General features: G+C 43.7%; 1 protein-coding gene across 1 annotated transcript in view; it reads right to left on the bottom strand.

The window, feature by feature from the left end:
* slco3a1a (solute carrier organic anion transporter family member 3A1a) overlaps positions 1 to 16,752 on the bottom strand; it is a 28,345-nt gene extending 11,593 nt beyond the window's left edge. The window contains exons 1-2 of the mRNA XM_084477704.1: positions 16,153 to 16,752; positions 13,770 to 14,223 (exon numbers count right to left, since the gene is read on the bottom strand). Of these exons, the coding sequence (XP_084333830.1) occupies positions 13,770 to 14,223; positions 16,153 to 16,311 (613 nt within the window). The 5' untranslated portion in view covers positions 16,312 to 16,752. The remainder of the gene's footprint in view (positions 1 to 13,769; positions 14,224 to 16,152) is intronic.
* Between the last annotated feature and the right edge of the window lie 6,636 nt (positions 16,753 to 23,388).

Raw genomic sequence — 23,388 nt, 5'->3', positions numbered from 1 at the left:
GATGTGTGTACAGCTCATCTGTTTGTGTGTTGAACAACACAAACATAATGCAATACAAAAGACCAAGCAGTTAATTTCCAACAACCCTCTGTGTACTGTATTCCTGTGTGTGTACTCCAGTGTGTGTACTCCTGCGTGTACTCCTGTGTGTGTGTGTGTGTGTGTGTGTACTCTTGTGTGTGTGTGTGTACTCCTCTAAGTGTACTCCTGTGTGTGTGTACTCCTCTAAGTGTACCCCTGTGTATGTGTTTTCCTCTGTGTGTGCTTCCGTGTGTGTACTGTATTCCTCTGTGTGTACTCATGTCTGAACTGTGTATTCCTGTGTGTGTACTCCTGAGTGTGTACTCCTGGGTATGTATTCCTCTGTCTGTACGCCTGTGTCTGGTATCTTCGTGTGCGTGCTTGTGTGTTTGCGCGTGTACGTGTGTGTGTACTCCTGTGTTTACCCTGCTCCGAGTAGTGCCCTGTGTAATCCTCTGAGCCAAACAAGAGCATCGGGACACAAAGCATCATGGGAGGACCAACAACCGCCTCATACCGCGTCACAAACGGCTGCAGGTGGTGACAGACGAAGCAAGTGTTAGACACAAATGATAGTCAGTGTTGCATCCCTTCTTCTGAAGTCTGGGTGACGGTTTAAAACCACAAGGACAGAGCTCGCATGAGTGGAAAAAGCATAAATCACTGAATTATAAACCATGCCTGTGCAGAGCTCTGAGACCCCAATTGTAAACCGTGAGTGATGGTGGCCATTGGGAACAAACATGTGGCTGGAATGAGACACGAGGCATACTTTTACCAAATCAGTCTGGTTACATGAAACTGCAGCCGACAAATAATTTGACCTTCCGACCTAAACCCTCCCTCCCCCAGTTATATATGAATTGAAACCCTGCCTAAATGTGTATCTATCTGTACAGCGAAGACCACAGCACAAGCCATTTTCTACATGCTCATTCAGACCAACAACTAAAGAGACATATTATGTAATTAAAAGGGAAAAGAGGAACTAACCATCACAATACTCTATGTGTAATAGCAATAGAGACTAGAAACACTTAATACATATAACACTCCTTAAATCTGCACAAATTTAGTCATTTTGACAACCACACTCACCGACCTTCTGTAATTAGCAATTAACCATTATCCTCAATCTTTCCCTTTATGCAAGCCATCTTTTGGACCATGGCTATAAAATACATAAAAGAAGAAACATGATTAGGTTCCATTTATTGCAGTAGGGATGGCCAAAAACATCATCAAATAGATTGGAAAAAAATGAAAACAGAGGGGCTTTGAATGGGAGTAGTTGGAGAGTGCAGTAAAGTGAAGTCTATTTTGATGAGGTACAGCGTGTAAGAGGATTAGGGCCTGTGAAATCTTGGGTGATTGCTAACAGTCTAAGACTGGTGCCTTTAGCCCGGGAGGTAAAACCCCGAGCTAAGCAGTCCGTCTAAGTGTCAACATTAACACCAACGTATTTCCTATTAGATGCATGTTACTTCCTAGTCCTGGTTTGACAAACTTTAACTTGGTAAATATTTACATCAAGAAAATCGTGTATTCAACACGATTTCAAATAGACCTCACAATCTACTACATGGCCTTGTCTCGCTGATTGATCGTGCCATTGAAAAGGCCGGGTCAGGAGGTGCAATTCCCAAAGGCACCAACAATGCTCACAATGTATGCACTCAATGTAATTCACTGTTTTGTAATTACATTGAGGCCCTTTTGGATTTTATTTTTTTCAGGCACATTTCTTAATGGTTTCATTACAGTTGAGCTGACCAATGTGTGAAACAATATAGAAGATGTTGTTCTCCGAGGCAAGGGAATGTTGTTGTATCCTATACTATCCCTGCTGGCTCCACAAAACCATGACCTAAATAACGGGCCAAAGCTTAAAGTAGGCTCTCAACTCCCGTTCAAATGCCATTACATCAGGATCATCCGACTTTAACTTTCGCTTACGTCAAAGTCTAAAATATTGAACAAGACCGGCCCAGACCAGTACACCTCTCCACTCTGCCTGTGTCCAATGGGAATGTACATTTTTATAAATGTATGCTTTAGTTAACGTTTCAATAGATACTAGATAATAGATAGTTTAATTGACGGCTATTTTTTAAGTTCAAAGCCATTTCAATGTGGCTGCAGTGATATTGATTGCGGTATTGATTGAACATTGTGGGCAAAATGCAGGTCGTCTTGCAGACAAAAAGTAACCTAACTGATCTGAAGCCCATCTGCTGTTGCTCCTCACCTTGTCGTGTTGCGCTATGTGCTTGTGGTTGATCGTAAGCCTCCAAAGTACCAAAGAATAGGAAGTGATGGCCACACACACACACACAAGCACATACGTGCAGTTTCACTCTCCCTGCACTAGTTCCTGCCTTTTGAACACAAAAGAAGAAGTCCAGTATATTTCCGTAGGCATTTTTTGTTTTTATAAACCTTAAACCTTGTTGAGCTCTCATTTTCAACCATAAAAAAAAAATCATGTAGGAATAACTAAAGAGAAACCCCCCAAAAATGTAAATAAAACGGTCATGGATGTACCTCCAGGCAGGAAATGAACCCCTACCATCCTTCCCAGGCAAACACAGAGGAACAGAACAAGGTGAATAACACTGCATAGAAGCAGACGAGTAGCAGGAGACAGCATGAGGCCATGAGGAGGTCAGCGTTCGTCTTCTGCCCCCAGCCCAGTGATGCTGTGTTCAAGGTCATCTACTGACGGCCACGGAGTCTCAATACAATAGCCCCGCTTTCCAACTCCTAAATACTGATCGCTCAGACAGTGCTACACGCCGCTCACAGTCATTAAAACTCACACCATTATTTAGTGGTGAGGAGAACGGTACAATGGGGGAAATTGCGCAATATAATTTCACAAAAAAAAAAAAAAAAAAAAAAAGGTACTAAATATAACCGCAGTAAACTCTCTGTATCAACGCTTGCCGACCACAGGGTGTTTTAAGAGCTCAAGCCTCACACAAAACCCCATGACCAACATATGTGCCAAGACGCTCACACGCAGGCATTCTGACATGAAACGCACATACCTCGAGCACACATAATAGTACATTTGGCATACTATTCTGTGTGCTTTACTGGCTGCAAAGTACTGGCGCCATTCCTCTAACAACAAGCTGGCCCTCACCTGTGGCTGCCCCCCCCCCCCCACTTAATGGCAAAGTTTAAAATAACTTTTTGCAAGCAATAAGATCCATTTACTTGTATTACCACAGTATGACCGAGGTGTGACACCAAAGTAACAAGAAAAAGACTTGTTTTCAGGTGTATTCTTTAGAATTCAGGCAAGGTCGGTGGATAATGCTTCATTTAGACAACAAATGGATTTGTAACTTGGGGGTCGAGGGAGAGGGCAACTTGGATGAGGAGAAGCCACCCGTCTTCATGTCTCCCTGTCTCTGCAGCACAAGTACAGAAGTACAGTAACAGAGCTCCCTCAGGGCGGACACAGGGCCACATCAAGTTATTTGAGCAATGTAAACCGGTTTTAACCACAGCAGGTTAGGAAACTGCTTTTAAAACACGTTCGTTGTACTTGTACAGCACGTTTCCTTTGAAAGTTTTTTGAAAGTTCTTTGAATTTGACTGAGCGCATTTCCGCCCTTTGTTCGACAGGGATCCTAGTTTTCGTTTATTACTTAGTATATTTCCTCCTTGTAGTTCTTCACTTGTTTTCCCATACCGATCCAATCCATGTTGGACGAGTGTATAGAGATGAGGCAACAGCACTCTTTAAGGTTGAACTCATTAATGGCGTTGAATGAACAGGTGAGCTCTCCCTAGAAATTGAAACTAGAGGCCACAACTTTATACAGGAATGTGACAGCTGGGAGACAAACCGAATGCACAGCCCTACGAAACTGTCTGTCTGTCTCAGACATCCGTTTATGTTTTTGCATACTGATACTTTAAAGACTTTGTATGAGTATTTGTATGAATTTGCATATGTTTGTGTATACATTTGTATATGTTTGTCTTCAATTACCTTACCATATAGCCCACATATTGACCTAGGGTTGTAAATCATTTTAATTTGTGGTGCATGAGGTTTTGTTTTACTGAACATCTAAAGAATTTCATAAAAGCAATGATGAATGTGACTGGGCACAGGTACACTGACCCCGGACAAAACATCCCTGAAATAACAACGACCTTAAATACACATAAATGTATTCAGTCAATAAATGATTCAGGATTAAAAAATATATGATTGCATTAGATTGAGGTGTCACGTACAAAAGCATCATGTTATGACTGCTAGGAATAGCAGGCTGCGTAGCCACACAGCACATTTTAGACTTGATGTTGAGTTCTCGCGAGAGCACAATTTGAATTTGCTCAGCGAGTCACTCCTGGAACAAGCAAAATACTCACTCCCCGCTGCCCCTGGCCAAGAACATTAACCAATCACATCAGTGTATCTGATATAGCTGGGCCAAAAGCGTTGCTGTTTAATGCCAGGATATGGCAAGTCTTATCTATTGGTTAGCTCCGCTGGTCTGGATAAGTCACCCCTTGGATTCTTCTGATTGGTCGTAGTGTTATCCAATTGTGTGCAGTGATATTTTCAAATGCATGCTTGGTGCCGCCCCTCGAGTTAGGCCATTTTCATTACTCGTTACCAGACCCTACAGCTTTCTAGATGTGGGTCTGGATTTCCAGGCTATTGCTTTGCCACATTTTGTATCTTCTATTTGGGTCCAGCAGCTCACACTGGTATTAGGCTACTTAACCCAGACATATAGTAACAGGCCTAATCTTTGAGACTGATTAACCTTGGGGTCCACACACGTACTTTAACAGGAAGGAAAGAAAGTCCTCATTAACCTAAATGGCAGCAACATTACTGTAATCTTACCATGGTCCCTGCTCCTTGGGCTGGAACATCAACTCTCACTTCCAATCAATGCTGTGCAACAATACAAATGTCTACACTGCTATAAAACGATTACCTTTACTGCAATACATACATTGCTATTGTGCACTTTAATGTAGTTATTGTAAACAGGAATCAATAAAAGTAAGCAGTACACCAAACTGCAATGTACCTAATTCATCCATTCTTCCATTAGAATGACATATTGCAGTGATTAACTGCAATGGATATTTCAAAATAGAAAATCTAGTTCACGGTCATAGTTTAAGACTAAATAGAACTGTTCCCAATGGAAATCAGAAGCTGCTTTTGAGCCCAGACAGTATGGCATGGTTACCTCGGTTACAATGACAATAACATGATGATATTGTGATATTAACAATTACAATGATCATAGATGAAGAGCATTATAATAACACAATGATAGCACAAATGAAGAGCATTACAATAACACAATGATAATACAAATGAAGAGCATTACAACACTATGATAACACAAATGAAGAGCATTACCATCACACTATGATAACACAAATGAAGAGCATTACCATCACACAATGATAACACAAATGAAGAGCATTACCACAACACAATGATAACACAAATGAAGAGCATTACCACAACACTATGATAATTCAAAAACAGGAAGGCCGTGTTCTGAAACAGGCGATAGATGATCCCAGCCGTCCGGCCCGGTTCTTTCCGACTGACAGCTCTGTCCGCACCGGGTCAGCAAGTGAGTCGCAGACAAAGGCAAAGTCAGAGGAGAAGAAAGAGTGCTAAATATTGGGTGGGAGTGATCACAGCCCAGCAGAGCCTCCCATTGTGCCCCGGTACAGTGATCCGCCTGTGTTCCCAGAAGCCAGACTGAGATGCACTCATTGTTCTAGGATGGTAGGTAGAGCTTTCCATGTCCTTTCATCATTGTTGCCATATGAGACTACATATGGACTGTGATGTTACTAGGGTTGTATTGTGATATATAGCCAAGTCAAACTAACTAAAAGTTTAAAAGAAACGTAATTGTACAATAAAGCTTCTTTTGCTTGACATTCAAATCCACATTACGAACGGAAGTCTCTCTAAGGGCGCACTCACACTAGGCCATCTGTACCGTGCCTGAGTACGTTTGCCCCCTAAAGTCTAGATCGTTTGGCTAGTGTAAACACACCATCCGTACTCAAGTACAGTTTAATTCTGTGGCCTCAGTACACTTCGGAGAGGTGGGCTCAGGCCACGGTACAGATGCTAATGAGCCGACACGTGCACACTAACGGATACGCAACCTATATGTACAAGATGCAACCGTACTCAGTGTGAACACAGGCCAGCGGCACAGTGGGGGGAGGGCAATCGTACTTGAGTATGGTACAGGGAGTATGGTACGGGCCTAGTGTGAGTGCGCCCTAAGATGTATTTGTATAGGGAGGCGAGTGACCTATTGCCAACAGAAAGTGTGATGTTTTTTTGACAAGACTGCAAGCTTTATTTGATGGTAGGAGGGGAGACCGAGAGGAGGACTTAAGTAGGGCCTGACACACTGCTCACTGCTGGAGTGCCCACAGATGTCCCATTGACCACATGCAGGAGGAGGATGGAGGGAGGCAGCTGCAGACTGCTCCTCCAGCAGGTGCCTGGGCTTGAGGACCAGCCATGTCTCTCCAGGACGTCCTCCACAAAATGGAAAAGAAGGAAGCGAGGCGGTTGCCCGTAACAATTATACAGTGAAGCCATTACAAAATGAAAGCAATTACATTCTTCTGTTCCAGGACACTTGGGGAGCCTTCCACAGCCGTGACTTTCTGTTTGATGCCGTCCAGAAATAGCGGACAAGGCGGTATGCAGTACTGTTACAAGGGCTACAGATACAGAATACGGCATCCAAAACACATGTAGATTAAAGTAAACAGTTCATCCCACTGATTGTGAGCGCTGGCCAGGGGTTGACTTGTTGATGACTACATTTATCAGAAGTAGTTTATAAAAATTCAAGCAATGAAAGTAAAGTGTTTAAGGTGTATTCCCGCTCATAATACTCGGAAGAGGACCGCCGCAACGAGCCAATGGGAAAACTGCGCATCTCAATCCAAAGTAAAACAGGCATTTTATATGGAAACCTAGCTGATGTTATGTTTATGATCAACCCAAGCCTCCTTTTTATCCCTTCGCCCCTCCCCCTTGCCCACTTGAGTACAAAAAAAAAAGGCAATTTTTTTAATCAGCAGCAACAGGGCCTGACCCAGATTGCCCGCAGACGGCCGTGTTGACAGTGTTTTACTGGGGCACTGGCACGTGGGGACGGGCAAATAAACAGGCTACAGCCACAAAGCTGGTTCCCCACGCGTAACTCACCCACTCTCCATTAGGCGCACTGAGGAGATATGATGCTTCCCAAATTGCCACAATAAAAATCACTTCCCATGAAGCAGGCGGGGCCCTCTCGGACCGCCTGGTGAGCCCAGCCTGCGTGGCGGTCTGGCCTCCAGCCTGTTGAAAGGACCAATCAGCACCCGGGGAGGGAGTTTCCACTCATGGAGGAGTGCAGCACTCTCCTGGATAGAGAAACCGACGGCGCTGCCCAAGGAAAGTGAAGCAATGGAAACTGTCTGATCCGAAATAGACTGAATTAGGTTGTTAAAAGATGAACGGAAATCTGCCGGCAAGGCTGCTCTCAGAGGACAGCATGTTTTAGCTTCTCTTGCAAGCGGATTCACAAGAGTATCCCTCTGAATGGCTGGAGTGTTTTGTACAACGCAAGGCTGTAGACGTATTTGGAAATCGATAGCCGCTGGGCCATGGCCAGACGGATGCTCACTGCGAAAGGCAAACGTGAGCATCAGGACGCTCACGGGGCCAAGCTTCACAGCGGGTGATGTGTTGGTCACTGGGGGCTGGTCAGACATCGTCTGGAGAGAGGACGCGAGGCTCACAGTGACTGCTTGTTGACCTATAGCGAGGAGCTTCTCGGCCAACGCTAGGTTATCACAGTTTGCAGAAGATTCATGAGGGAAGCTTGTTGTCACGGTTCCCGTTTTTCCATTAATTGATTTAATTGACTATACTAGGTCTTTTTGATGATGAAATAAGATTGCTAGTGTGTTTACTGTATCTTGGCAGGTGATGTGATAATGTATGGTTACAGACCCTGCTCTTAAAATCCACCATGCTATTACTGTGCCCAATTTGGCTTATGCTGCATTCAAAACAACTCCAACATTAAATTTAAGCACCCGCAGGAGGTCAACTTGATGTCATGTTGGGGTTGAAGTGACGTAAATTGTCTTGCGCTCAGGGTTATGAAGTCATAGAGGAATTTCCCACCTCTTGTCACAATAACTGTATGACTCAACTATCATACTTCAAACATAGGTCTACATGTTTTTTGTAGCCCTATTTTCCTATATGAATCATTTAGCATAGATTTTGTATATGGATGCAGCCCCAAAGATTAATCAGAAATCTAAAGTGTGTACAGGTTTTTGTTGGTGCTAGTGTATTCCATCGCAGTTGGATGAAATTTCTGAGACAATGTTTAATGCTTTGAAATAATTAACCACTCCAAAACATATCAAGTGACATTTATAAAGTATGTTAGCAACAAACCACCACACTATGGCCTTATAAGGCCACCATGTGTTCAAGCGTGCGGACAGAAAACAGATTGTATTTAGATAGTGGGACAGAGCGTCCATATACAGAACGTGACTCATGCTTCCTGCTGGAGTTTGATAAAACCCTTCACAGGGCTTCCACTAATAAATGAATCATCATTAAAGCATGTGAACCACGTCCCTCTGCATTGTATTAGCTGGATTCCCATCCCTTCACGTGATTTGCCATGGAAAGTATTAAGGGTGGGCCAACACGAACAGCTGATTACTAAGGAGACGAGTGCACTTGGCTTTTGACCAATTAGAACAATGGTTCCCAGTCTTTGAAATTAGTTGTACCATTAAGTTGACATCAAGAGCCTTCGCAGACCACCACATATGTAGGGAGTAAAAAACAAAGATTAAATAGTGGCTGAGCAAAGCGTGCCAGTGTCCCCTTTGTACACAATTATTACTGCAAGAAGGGCATGGCCAGTGAGAAACAGTGGAAAGTCAGCAACGCTGAAATTCTCCCAGTGTGTTTATTTAACACAACTTCACAAAACATCAATGGAATACATTACAATAGAAAACGTATGAGGGAACGCACTAGGGACACTAATAAGCCATAATACTATTTACTGAACCAGCGGGGCTGCGTGTGCCACCGGGCAATCACATGTAGTGAGGATGGGGGAAAAGCCCATAAAAAGGAGGTTTTGGGTTCACAAAATACAGTATGAAGAAAACAGAAATACGGTAGTATCGTTTCAAAACAGGAAGGACCCGCCTCTTGCTTGATTTGATTGGCTGCCCGGGCCAAGTGTGACATTGACGAGCCGTGTGACTCAGCACATTGTCCTGAAAAGTTAATATAATTTGACTTGTATGGTTTTTATGTGAAAACCACTAGAAAAGCACAGAGCATGGCGCAAGAGAGGAGTGCATGGCAGGCGCGCCCCACCATAGGAAAACAATGGTTCTGCTGTTTGATCGCCTCCTTATAAGATCAACCTTATGTCCCCCATCTTCCAGGACCAATCAGAGCCTGAACACGGCCCGGGAACCTGGCCAAGTGCAACCGCTATGGCTGCGGCAGGCGGCTGGATGCCTGCTATATCAGCAGGCGGCTGGATGCCTGCTATATCAGCAGGCGGCTGGATGCCTGCTATATCAGCAGGTGGATGGATGCCTGCTATATCAGCAGGAGGATGGATTCATGCTATATCAGCAGCCATCCATCCTGTCATGGAAGGACGGGGGGGGGGGATATACTCCGATAGGCTGCAATTTACTTTGATGATTAGGAGAAGCTGCTGGAGTTGATTGCCTTTATTGCAACGTGGTTTAACTTCTTGTGGAGGGTGTGCCGGTGTTGCTAGGCAAACTGGGCGTGCGGCTTAAAGCAGGGATGGATAGACCTATTTAGAATCTAATCCTTCAAGATGACATTAACATGCGCTGAGTTTAAGTAGCTTATATAAACTTGCCCTAGTGCCGAGACAGGAGCCGGAGCGTTTCAGGAGGAGCACTGCCAAGTGTCTTGAGGATCACAAAGACCTTTGCCACCGCAACCATCAGGTTTTACTCATAAGGCCCAGCCTGGTGGCAGCTTCTCACCACGGCTGAATTAAGCAAAACGCTCCAGGATTTGATTCAGAATACCTGTAAAATATTAATATGTAGTGGTGTATCTCGTCAGTGAGGCACCGACCTGATAGAGAGTCATATTTTGGCCTGCCCAGAGAAACATGTTGTGGCTAACTGGCTATACACTGAGGTGTCTATAAATAATTTACTTCAATAATATTCCACAGTGTGGCAGGCCAATATTTTGCGAAAGCCAGGAATAGTAATAACTCCTATGGGACACTTCTTCTCGCAGGTGCACTCATCTAACTTCTGAAGGTATTTTTTCCCTACAGTCTGATCTGTTAAAGCGTGTCAGTGTTTTCCCATCACACACGACTAGACCGCTTTGTGTGGGCGGGCAAGGTTTTTCAGAGCAGGAAACCACCAACTAGTCTACCATGCAAAGGCGATCATTTGTCCATCTTTCACTTAGTTAATTAATTATTACATTAATTATTATTACATTAATGTCTTCATTTTGTACTTGTCTCCACAAATGGGAATCAAGTACATTTTTCTGCTAGCATTCTTGGCCATTAGTGGTTTGCAATTAATAAACCAACTACACATTTTTGGCAGATGTGTTCCTTTACCTACGGCTCTCCTGCTTGATCATCCAATTAAAATCATCAAGTTCGCCTATAGGTCCATTCTTTACAAAAAGGCATGCCCCCCTAAGCACACCTTTCAAACTTGCAGCCGCCGCCCCCCCCCCCCCCCCCCCCCGGACTAATTTACTACAAGCCTGTTGGTGTAGTTTATCTAGCTTCCCAAGCTATGACAGGCAGCTGGGTGGGGGCCCTGCTGTACCACGCAACATCCATGCCGAGTGCATGTCCTGCACAGTATCTGTGCAGCCCAGGGCCCTGTGGGACGGGCCAGATATAGCAGTGGACAGAGAAAGGTCACAGAGCAGCGGCCGACTGGGATTCGGTTGGCGCTCAGTCTGTAGCCATATTTGTTTACATGGTCCAAACAAGGCGCTCGCATCTAGACAAGGCGAAACGACAACCGTGAAAAACATGATGATCTAGCGAGGCGAAGTCTGTGTTTTACGCCCTGGGACAGCTCTTTTTATTAGGCATTTCCAGCAAAACACTTCCTGACTGCATAGGAGTGGTTTGGGCGAGGACACGAGTCTCCAAAACAAAAGTCACAACTATCACAGATCGTGAATCACCGACAAAAGCAATCCGGACATGTTTACTTAAAAGCCAATGCACAATACGACGACCCTTTTAAAAAGGCGCAGGCTCAGTTTCAATGGGTTTGTTTCTCATTGTTTTCAGGCAGAGCAGGAAGGCCGTCTGGCGTAGTGTACACAGTGGGGCGGGATGACGCGGGCAGCACCCAGCTGTACATTCCCTCTCTTGTGTGCTACTGGGGCGGAGGCGTTGTTTTTCCACCCGCCGTGTGGTGTGTGGTATGTGTGCGCGTTCACTCCCGGGCCGCGCAGCGTTCCCCGTGGCTGGCCGGCCGGTTGGCATTCCTGCTCTGCTCTGTAATTATGTCTCCACTCCAGGCTGCTCTGGAGCTCTGCAGCTCTGCAGCTCGGTTACCCACGGCCGCTCCCACCCCGTCTCTCTGCCTAGAACAGGTATTACCTGGACGATTAGCCCGGCCTCCGATTTCAACAATAACAGATTACAGGGGGGGAAATATACATTGACGTCAGTGCCGTCAAACCATAATTGGAGCAGATGGGTGTCATTAGAAGCATTGAATCATTGATATTCCTGGAGGGTGAGAATGTTTTGTATCCCCCTTTGAACTTGTTTTGTACCCGATGATGTCATTATCCTCCACATCATCAAATATTGAATAAGAGAACACTTACTCTCCAACCTACGCCCTTAGGTACTACGTTTAAGTGTGTCATCTCATGTGGCGGGTGAGTACCAGCCTGAATCTAGAAGTGACAGAGTGAGAAACACAGTGATACATTTCACAAGTTACTGCAGGGTGTGTGTGTGTGTGTGTGTGTGTGTGCGTGCGTGCGTGCCAGCTCCCATCACTGGGTCAAATTTCTCTCGTTTGTCATCAGTGGACAGCTCTTAAGTCCTTCAGTGTTACCTCACCAAATACCTCTTCATAACATCTTTGAGTATATGCTACACATGAACCTCCTAAGATGGCACAATTTGATTGGTTCGCTATCTCTGGATATTGGGCAATATCCCATGATTGAGATCTCAAACTTGGGATATTGTTTTCATTGCGCATGACTGTCGTCTCGTCACGCTAATAAAATCGAATAAATCCCGGCAAAAAGTGTTATCTTGTTTGTTTATCTTGTGTGTTCATGTGTAGTATATACTAAAACAATTATTCACTTCGCCTTCGGTAAATAATTGTTAATTATATACTGCTGAGACCTGTGTCCACAAAATAACATAATGTAATCTTTGAATCAAGCCGAACAGATTCATGCTAGCACGTGGGAACACTTTTTCTGTGCATGTGAAAAATGCCCACTGGGGGTTATAATATTATGATCCGTCCAATGCAGAATGAGGAAACAACACAAATGTTTCATCAGAGTGTGAAGTGAGAACACAAATCTCTCCCGAGACGGGGACAAGCTCCTCCATTCATAGGGTGGCGAGCACATGACGCGCCGGCCACAGCATGAGGATTAGAACCATCAGCTGAGCGCGACTCAAAACCGCATTGTTGCTTGCTGCTCCCCGCTCGCTGCTTCCCCAGCTCCCCCCACTGCTTATCAGGGAGGACAGAGCCAGTCTTCTCCCCGTGTGTGCCTGCCACACTTCAATCATGAGCTGTACACTTCCCTTCAGCACAACGCCATCCCCCACTAGCTGCAGGGCCAGCATCAAATCACAAATGGATTTTGATGCCGATTGGTTATTTCTCCAATCTGTCCAATTTTTTTTCTCTTCTCCTTGACCAACTGAAATGCTTTGTGTGTGTTTAGAGAAATATAATCAATATAATTAAATGGACGGAAAGACCAGAAATTGAGCAAATCAGCGTTGGACCTGAGATAAGAAGCACACACTGCTGCCTTTGTTCACAGGGACACATCGGCACTGGACCGACAAAACGCCCCGGCCCGTAAACGACCGCTGTGTAAATACATAAAACAGGGTGTGCATCTGCCCCGCGTCCCTGCGAATGTGCTCAGAGGGTAGCTGAGCTTGTCTGATAACGAATACGGCTTATGCATACACACCTATTCATTACAACTCGCGTAAAAAAAAAAAGAAAAAGAGAGATTATGTACAACAAATAACAAAGATCTCTAAAAGGCCACCGAGTCATTTCGTATATGCAATGGAAGCACTCTGAACGGCACATTTTAAACCATGGAAAGCCTCCTCAGCATCCACACTCAGAGAAGATATTTAACGTATCGCTACCTTGTTTGCCCTCGCCAGCAGGGTTCATTACAGCTGTAATGAGGATTAACAGAGGGTCCCAATCTGCCCACTTTGCAGTTACACATTGTTTGGGACATAAGCGGCTGGGGCACATTTTGAATGTTGTGAAGCCATTCGTGTCAGGCGACACAGCATAAAAACAGTTTCACAATGACCAACAGAGCCGTAATGTGTGCTTCTGCGGTGATTGAATTCCCTCAATCGGAGCCTAGATTTTGTCTCACTCACCGATATAGAGCGAAGAGTCCTTCTTCTTGACGTGGTCGTCGATGTAGGACACCCCAAGAGGCTGCACAGGGGTTGCTCCTATTCCCAGCAGGACCTGGGCCCCGATCAGCAGCAGATACATCATGTTGGTGTTGGCTTTGTTGTCACACATTTTATCCTCCACCAGCTGGGCCTCCAGACTGGTGGTGTTCAGGCACACATCGCGCCCGTTGTCCGTCCGCAATGTTTCAAACTCGTACTGTTTCGTCAGGAACTCGGGCAGCGCGGAGAGAAGTGCGCCGAGCGCCATCACGATGCCCCCGCAGCCTATCAGACGAGGGCGGTGGGCCTTGGCCCCGAAGTAGCTGACGAACAGGATCAGGGCCAGGTTGCCGATCTCGAAGCTGCTGGCGATCACTCCGACGTCCGCGCTCTGGAGGTTGAAGCGGCGCTCCAGGGTGGTCAGAACGCTCACCTGAGAGAGGAGGTGAAACATGAACGATGGGACATCATAGCGTTATGTAATCCAACATCATGGATGACGAGGCCTCCTTTGATATTTGGCCCTACATTAGTAGGGCCTGTTCCTATGGCCTCAATGAGAATGCTTTAAACAGGGCTATTATTTATCGGACTGCTATCCTATAGATTTCAAGTAGAAATATGTTTATTCAAAGTAAAAACTTAATTAATTAAGTAATTCTGAATCAAGATTGAAAGGGGGAAATGATGAGGGTAGGTAGGTAGTCATAATATGATCCTTTAGGGATTCAAACCTGTTAGATGGGAACAACCTGCCTTTGCAATACAAAAATTGTACAGCTTTTAACTAAAAGCAGGCTTTTGCAAGTAAAGCTTCATTAGGTCTCGATAAGGCTGGTGGTCCCAGTACCACCAAGCCTACAGGCCTACAGGCCAAGAGACCTGTTGAATCTGGAGCTCGGGCCCTAAGCAGATTCACTCTGGCTGAGGCAGTTAACAAACAGCAGAAGGACAGGGGATCTCGTCTGATCCAATCCAGTTACCACAGGTCTCAGCAAGAGGTGTGGCCAGCAGCGTCGGCTGCAAAGCTGAGCAGCCAGGGGGTAAGCCCTTCTTCTGAGGTTCAATGTGTCACCAGAATTACAACAGTACTCACGTTTATTTTCCTTTCCCTAACTCTTTAGTTATAATTTGTGACATTTCCAATATTGGTAATGAATAAATAAATAATAAATGAGAAAGGGCAGACAGGTGCCAAGATGCTTTCTAAGGAGCTCACAGGAGGGGGCATGGAGTCTATGGCCCTAGCTTATAGAGCCCCTGCTAACCAAGAAACACACTTTAAGTCCAACCATCCAATCATGGATGCTGTACAATAGATCAGCTTGGGTCACAGCTCGGTCATCATCCTGCGACAGCACCAGGGCCTGATACCAAGTCCATGCAAATGAAGCTCCATGTAAATTAGGACTGGCGTGATAAGTAAGGGCCTGTTCTGTGACCACGTGTAAGTCCATGTATGAGTATCTGTAATGCATTGTGAAAGACAGACTGCTATCCATCTTCTGGAGGGCGGACTCTCAAGATTCTTGCATCGTGGGATGCTTGAAGCTGAATAGATAAAGACTTTCCGCTCCATATATGGTTGTTTCAATCTATTACTAAGGTCTGGGATCTAAGTTTATAGTGCAAACAGTAAACTGATAGACACTGTCAAATATTTTTTTCTTTATGGATCCTTAGGTTAGGAATACATTGTTCTCTAGCATACCGTGTTTGGTTTGGTCGCTTAAATACACTTAAATAAACTACTACTTCAATACTCAAGGCAATTACAAATAAATATGCATGTAAACAAATGTATAATAATTGTTTATCAACTTCCCTATTGGAGACGTCTGCCTCCAATGAATGTTATATCGATGAGATAAAGCTAACACCACACTGATCTAAATGTATCTAAGCATTTAGCTGGTAACCTATAACCGATTACAAGCTACCTATAAATCTATAAAAATAATATAATAATAATTTTTCTACACATTTTTTTTTTCCAGTGGCCTAACTGAATATTGAACAAAAAAAGCAGATGTAGCTTCACGTCATTGTAGATCAGATCATCCGATAAGATAGCGTTAGGTAAAGCCATGAGGAAACCGAGCCGGCTGGTGTGGCCGGTCGGGTTACCTCACGTCACCATGGCTCGGTGGCGGCAAACCCACGGCGTAGTAAACAAGCTAGCTATCTGTCAACTCAACTTCTACACCGAGACTCAAAGTTACACACGATTCAGCACGGTGAGTCAATGTCCGAGTGAAAACACACCATCATATGCATGTTACTGAGCCTTGAGGAAGTGTCCAGAGGGCTCCGAGAGGAGGAGGAGGAGGAGGAGGAGGAGGAGGGGGGGGGGGTCACTCACCAGGTACGCTCCGACGGTGCCCTGGGCCAACATCAGGGCGCATTCCGCAATCAGGAATATCTTGATGTTGGAGAAGCATGAGGACTTCTTACGGGGGGCATCTCGTTGGAGAACGTCCCCGCCGCTCCTCTCCGAGTCCCTGGGTCTTTTCACCTGCATCCTTCCCGTGCAGCGACTTCACAGCATGGCAGAAAGATATAGACAGAAGACGACCGGCTGGCCCGCAGACGAACACAAGACACCGGGTGTCGTGTCTGCTCCCCGATAAAGCCCGCTACGCTCCGTGTCCTTGTCGCACTGTGGCGATCCCCTCGTTTCCACTCATCTCTGTACAACACAACCTGAACAACGTGCTGGGAAACACACTCAACTCACACGGGCGGTCCTTCCGTAGCAGCCGAGCATTGCCTTCTGAACGACGTGTGAACTACTCCCTAAAGGCACAAGTGAATGAAGAACGCCGAGTTTGGGTTCAATCTCATGTTTTTTTACCCGACCACGTCCTCAGCCGGTCTGGGCTCCCTGGATGTCAGTTAATAAATCCGGTGCGCCACGTTGCCATCGCTCCCTCGCGCCATGGTTCTGGTGGTAAACGCACAGTGCGTGTTGTATGAACGACGTGAGTGCGCTCTGTGCCTATGTGATTCAAATGGGCTTTATGGTCGCAGCCCTGGTGGCGGTGCGCGGCATGTGACCGTCTGCAGCTCAACTTGTATGTAGGCGTGATTTGAAGGATGACCAATAACGTCGATCGTAGGTCTACTGTACATTTGGGAATGTGTAAAACACGAATTAAATTACATTTTAAACGACTACAAAAAAACAGTTGTGTAATACAACTTTGGGTCTATAACTTATTAATTATTATTAATTATGTATATAGCTTTTTTTTACTTTTTACTTTTTTTACTTTAACTATTGGCCTGACCGGACAGACCCTTCTGACAGGCCTTTTATTATGCCAGTATAATAGCAGTATGCCTTCAAATCTTATCTTATCTTCAAACACACACACACACACACACACACACACACACACACACACACACACACACACACACACACACACACACACACACACACACACACACACACACACAAACGTTTGCTCTGTGATTGTTTGTGTCCAACCAGATGCTTAAAGTCACATAGAAAGCGTATACACTACTCCTGTAACCTATTGACATAAAACAAAAAACTGATGAAATATAATAAACACATCCGAAATAATAGTGTTGTGGCCTGAGTTTGGATATTTCTGGTGAAGTGTTTCTATGTGAACTTATATTACTGATCTACTTTCTGTTCTTCAGAACCTGAGTCAGGTTGTTAAAACATGCTAAGTATTGTTACCCTCTTTGAATTGGCTGCTATTTATAGCATTTTAGGAAAGGGTGGTTTATAGAACGGAGGCCCTGCCCTTCAGTGGGGAAACATTTGGAAACTTACTGTTGGCGATGGAAAGACTGAGTGAACCAAGAACACTAAAGCCCTTACAAATGTGAAATCTATCACTTCACAATGCTGACATATTTTCCAACCACTGGATTTAAATCAACCAGCTAACTAGCTTTAATGATAAGGCCCCAATAAGATACAATACAGTGTAATACAGTAGTACAAAGTCAACAATTTGGTTAACATGTGAGTGGATGCAACCAACCTTTAGATTTGATGTGAAAGCGGAACAAAGCGAAAGTAGCACATTAATGCTGTCACGATGTCCTTCTATTAAGTTATTCGTACATTGTGTTGTCAATGAGCATTAACGTTTTGAGTCATACATCTATTCCAAAATATCCTTACCACCGGTTAGTGAAAGGGATGAGGAAGATACAGTGAATGACAAAAGTTATTTACACTGAACACACCAAGGAGAGTTTTTTGAGTGTCACCCTTATGTGACCTTCACATTAAGGGTTAATGAGGCAGATGCTTCATTAGTTGTTAATCCTTTTCTAAAAATACCTTATAACTCATTTAAAATATTTGACTTTGAATTAAATAAATCAATTCAAAACTTTTTTTGTTTTGAGCGGTGTACTGTGTATATCTTGCCACCATTTAAGTGTGTCCGTAGGCCTGTGTCTGTGAAATAACACATGACCAATAACTGTTTTACCCCAAGTACAGAAAGGTTAAACTGAACCACTGTTTTAGTGAAAACAATACTTGAGTGACTGAGTTAAGGTGCATTCCCTTTACACACATACGGTGAACATGTGCAAAGGGCACTTCCCCTTTCTCTCAGTAGTTCCTGCACGTTTAGTCAATGAATCAACTCAAATCTGGCTGTCATCTTTTCGTGTCTTTTTCTTTTTAATGGCAGTTGCTTTCAGCGTATCTGGCGCTCTGCACTAGTTTGCTAAGTGTTCCTCTTCTGGGCTGGAATTTCCCGCTGAGTGGGGGCTTCTTCATGATGCGATGTCAAATGAACTCAGCACAGGCATTCCAAAGACGATAACACGAGCATAGCAGTGCCTCAGATTTATTTACCAGTTTGGATACACACATCACTTTAATCTTGGAACTCCCACTAGAGGATAACTGCATTTCTGACCGGCTTGTATCCCATGGTCACCAACTGCCTCTGCAGCACCACACACAAACAATTGACAGTGTGAATGTTTCACATGCAACCAGCCACTGAAAGAGTCTGTCGTAACATATTTGCCTAGAAGACAAATAGCTATTACATGTAATTTACATTCCCTGCTGTGTTGTGACCAATGGGGACGTGGTGCCTGGAATACATCTCACTACCAGGACAGAGGTTTGCTTCTTCAGGGAACTTTAATATTGAATTAAGCTGAGGGCAGTCAAATGGCATTTCAACTCTAAGCAAGAGTTACTTAAAATGTCAAGAAGCACTTCTTGAGAACGTGTTCTGTCTAAAGATATTGTGCTGTGGCCTCTGTTCAATGTCTAAAGCTATCACACATCTTTGCACCTGCGTCACTAGAGAAGGCTGAATAATAGCTTGGCAACATACTGTATTCAATGCTTTGAAAGTGGTTCCAAAGAATACGGAAGCAAAGGCTTTACTTCTAGATTCCCAACAGTGCAAACCTGATTCACACCACAGTCAGAACCCAGCTGGAGCCGCTCCGCCCGCTCTATTCAGTGGCCCAGTTAGACGGCATGTTGATATTGGCTGATACCTCCGAGGCCCTTCAAAAGGCTAATCCAACCAGACGACCAGGCACTGAGTAAACCAAAGACAAACATTAAGCTACCTTTACCAGAAAGACACATCGGATTGCTTTCAAAAGAGTCGCTAAAGGAATGATTGAAGCCAGCTGTGAAAATCCAACTCGTATTTCTCTGTATGTTGAGAGAGGGGGACAATGGGTCCAGGCCTCAACTTACATCTGCATACATTGGCCTAAAAACACACTTTCAACTTCAACCTATTCATGCTTAATGTGTAATGCAACCAGTTTATGTTATCATATTCATATCGTATTCATTCAGAGCGAATGCTATGATTGACATTTGTCTAGATTAAACTTCATTATAGTAGGTAATTTTTTGACTCATTAGAAGCTCTATCTAAAGGACAAACTAGGAAAGTGTGCTGAGAAATGTTCCATATTCCCACCATAATCCATGTTTGAAATATGGATTTTTGTTCAGCAGATTAGTAGTCTGCTCTGTATATTCAGTTTTGGTTAATGGAGAATATTAATCTAACATGATGGAACTTCTCTTTCGACGCAGAAAATATAAAACCCACACTTGGACTGATGTTTTTGTTTGAAAATCCCTTTAGGATAACAGTCCAAAGTGAAGCACTGAAACCTCTTTGACGGTTCTTTTGTAAATGATAGACAAAACACCATAATCTTAGTTAAGGTTCAGTTACTGTTTAAATAACTCAGCAACTCAATCAAATCAAACATGTCCTTGTTTCAAAGCAACACTTTTAAGAATATACTCCTGATTAACCCACTGTCCTTTCGAACAAAAAGTTGAATGGAGTGAATATATAGAACATATATAGTACATGGCATATATCCTACATATTCCTCAGTACAACATTCATGCATCATGTCATTAAACAATGTACTCCAACCACAAATGTGAATGCACATTCTTAGGCTTGTGTTAAGGGACAGGTGCTAAACTGTCTCTGTAAAGCTTCCATACCAAGCATTCTTTGTTGCCTAGGAAATGTCTTCCCCTCCTTAGCGCCCATTTACTGTATTCACTGTTGCTCAACACGTACGTGCATGTTCCCCATGTGCATGCTGGTTTCAACCATTTTATCCATAGGCCTGCTATGTTTTCTTTGCTTGATTTGTGTAGTTTGTTTATTGTGTTGTTTGTTTATTTGCATTCATCCATTTATTTTGTATATTCACAAGCCACTTTCTACGTGCTGAACTCCACATCGCTCGCCCCAGCAATAATACGGTAGAGCAGAGGCCAGTGGAAATGATACTGTGTGACATTCTCAGGACTCTTTGGGGAAGCATTACAGACCACTTACCATATTTAACTCATCAAATATGACTGGAGTGCTTCATCGGATATACACCCTGCCTTTCCTCGAGTCAAATGCTGACCACACTCAAAGCAACACGTTCCTTTGTAATAGCAGTAATGAAATGGGGTGTGATGTGATCATCTGTGACCTCATCCTTGGCATTTGGCCTTTGCATATACCATACTTTTGCCGAAAAACAAGTATATTATCCTTATGTTGGTAATAACTCCTTTTGACAATACAACATCAACGACGATTAGTTCAACTTCAATCCCCTCATGTATGCGGCAATGACTGCGGCGATTAAAGCGTCTGAAAGCGAAACACGAGATGATGGTTCTTTTGTATGCCCTCAATATCTGCCACATGTCCTACAGTGTGCTGCAGGATTTTCTCCTCATCTTTTAATTTTACTAGCAGTGGGAGGGCTTCCTTCCTGTCAGGGTAATGACGTGTTAACGTCTCCTCTGCTCTCTATAGTGGTCCTTCACCACAGCTGTCTAATGACTGCATCAGTGTATATGACTGGCTGACGGATGCCTTCAGTGTTCTCACCAGCTTGCCTTGAATACTAAAGTTCCCGGTTACCAGCATCCTTGTTGGAAGCCCTGATTGGCATGCAGGCATGGGTCTAGCAGCATAACTTATAACTACAGTAGTTATAGGCCTAATCTACTTTGCCCCAAGAGAACTACCCACACAATGGGTGGGAAACTTAAAACAAATCTCGGTCTGTGTTGTTATAGAAGAAACTGAATCCACTAAGGGGTCTTCATTTGATAGTTGCTTTCTATTTGCTGTTTTGCTTCCAAGCTGCATTCATCCCAATTTAAAAAAAAGAGACGTATGCATATCATATTCTTGAAAGTGCGAGGAATAAATAAATTAGACCTTTATTTATTCAGAAGGCCTCATTGTGGTGCATCACCTCATGCAAATGTATTAAGCTGTAGCTCCCTCTTGTGGCCACAGTCAATAATGCAGCAATAGAGAATTACGGGCTTACGGGCCCGAGGCTGTTTCTATGGAGGGCTTGGCTTTCAACGCCTTGGTTATTGTTCCCGTCCTCTAGCCCAGCGCTTCTCAACTGATGGGTCGGACTCGTTTTGAATGGGTCGCGGAGTGTAGGATAGGCCTTATTATTATTTTTTAAATTATTATTTATTGAACATTGAACAAAATAATGAGAAATAAAATGCAATAAATAAAATTAATACAAACTAATGGGATCCTCAGGATCCTAAGAACCAAATAAATAACTCAAATAATACAGTTCATGTTCAAAAGGGATAGGATGAAGTTGAAAACTTTTCTGGTCCTACCCCCTCTTATTTTTCATAATTATTCACAGAAAATAAATATTCAGTTTGAAATCAGTGTCTATGATGTTCAGCTCGTAGGTTAAAACAAATCAAAGCTTTTGGACAAAACAATAACAAAATGTTGGAACAGATTAACCAAAACTTTTTTTTTTGAGTTTTTTTAGTTTTAATATAGTGTTACATTTTTTCAGCTCATCATCTCAGTTGTTCCACAGACTAACTAAGTTAACAATAGAAAAGCTAAAAACAGTTCCAGTGATTAGGCCATCGATCTGATGTCAGACTTTTATTTGACAGACGTGCGTGACATACAGTAGGCTAGCCATTGCCATAGTAACTGGCTGTCTGTCTGGGCAGTAGCTCAATATGGCAAAGCGCAAATATGATGTCAAATATGGATTTACGTACATGGAGGATAAAAAAGGGCCAAAACCCCAGTGTGTGGTATGTAGTGAAGTGCTCGCACGAGAGAGCATGAAACCATCACAATTGAAAGGTCATTTTGAAACAAAACATCCCACGTGCAAAGACAAACCGGTCGAGTACTTTAGAAGACGCCCCATGAGCTGAGGGCATCACAGAAGTGCCTAACATCATGTTCCAAACAAGAACAGGCCCTCGGCGCATCTCACCACGTAGCTCATCGTATTGCAAAGGCCAAGAAACCCCACACAACAGCAGAAGAGCTTCTCTTACCTGCAGCATTGGACATGGTCAGACAGGTTATAGATCAGTCGGCGGCAGATCTGAAGACCATACCACTGTCAAATGATACAATAGGTAGGCGCATTGAAGAAATGTCTGGTGACATAAATTAGCTTGGTTTGAATAAAAATGGGTCGCAACATAATGACCGTGGAAAATGTGGGTCCTAAGGCCAGACCAGTTGAGAACCACTGCTCTAGCCTACAGCTCATCCACATTATGTGGTTTGATTCGTCAGAAATTACATCAACATTCATGTACAGGATTCATAATGTTCATCAAATAAAAAACTGGCTGATAATTGCGAGTCAGCACTCTTGAAACTAGCTTTGGGTGGTACGTTATTATCATATTCATATCATAGTCATATTTGTAACAGCGTCATTATTATTGTGGTAGACGGTTATTATTGTGGTAGAGGACAATGAGTTATATACCCGCGTGGTAAGAGCCGGTGATAGTGGTGAGTCACACTGCTGGCGTACGAGACGACAGATTCCAACAAATAGAGAGTGACAGTCTCATGCTAGGAATGCATTCACTATGATATAAAATACAACTCTGTAAAGTTTAACTTGATCTTGAATGTGAAAAGTGAAAGTGTTATATAGGCCTATATATGTTTTTTATATAGGCCTATTGTGTGTGTATGTGGTCGTATCTCGAGAGAAGCGTCAGTGCAGTAACACTGGGGTAGCAGTGCTTGTAGTTAGTGCATGC

This window comes from Micromesistius poutassou, assembly GCF_964030765.1.
Source record: "Micromesistius poutassou genome assembly, chromosome: 13".
NCBI lineage: Eukaryota > Metazoa > Chordata > Actinopteri > Gadiformes > Gadidae > Micromesistius > Micromesistius poutassou.
This window is presented reverse-complemented; position numbering and strand designations above follow the sequence as displayed.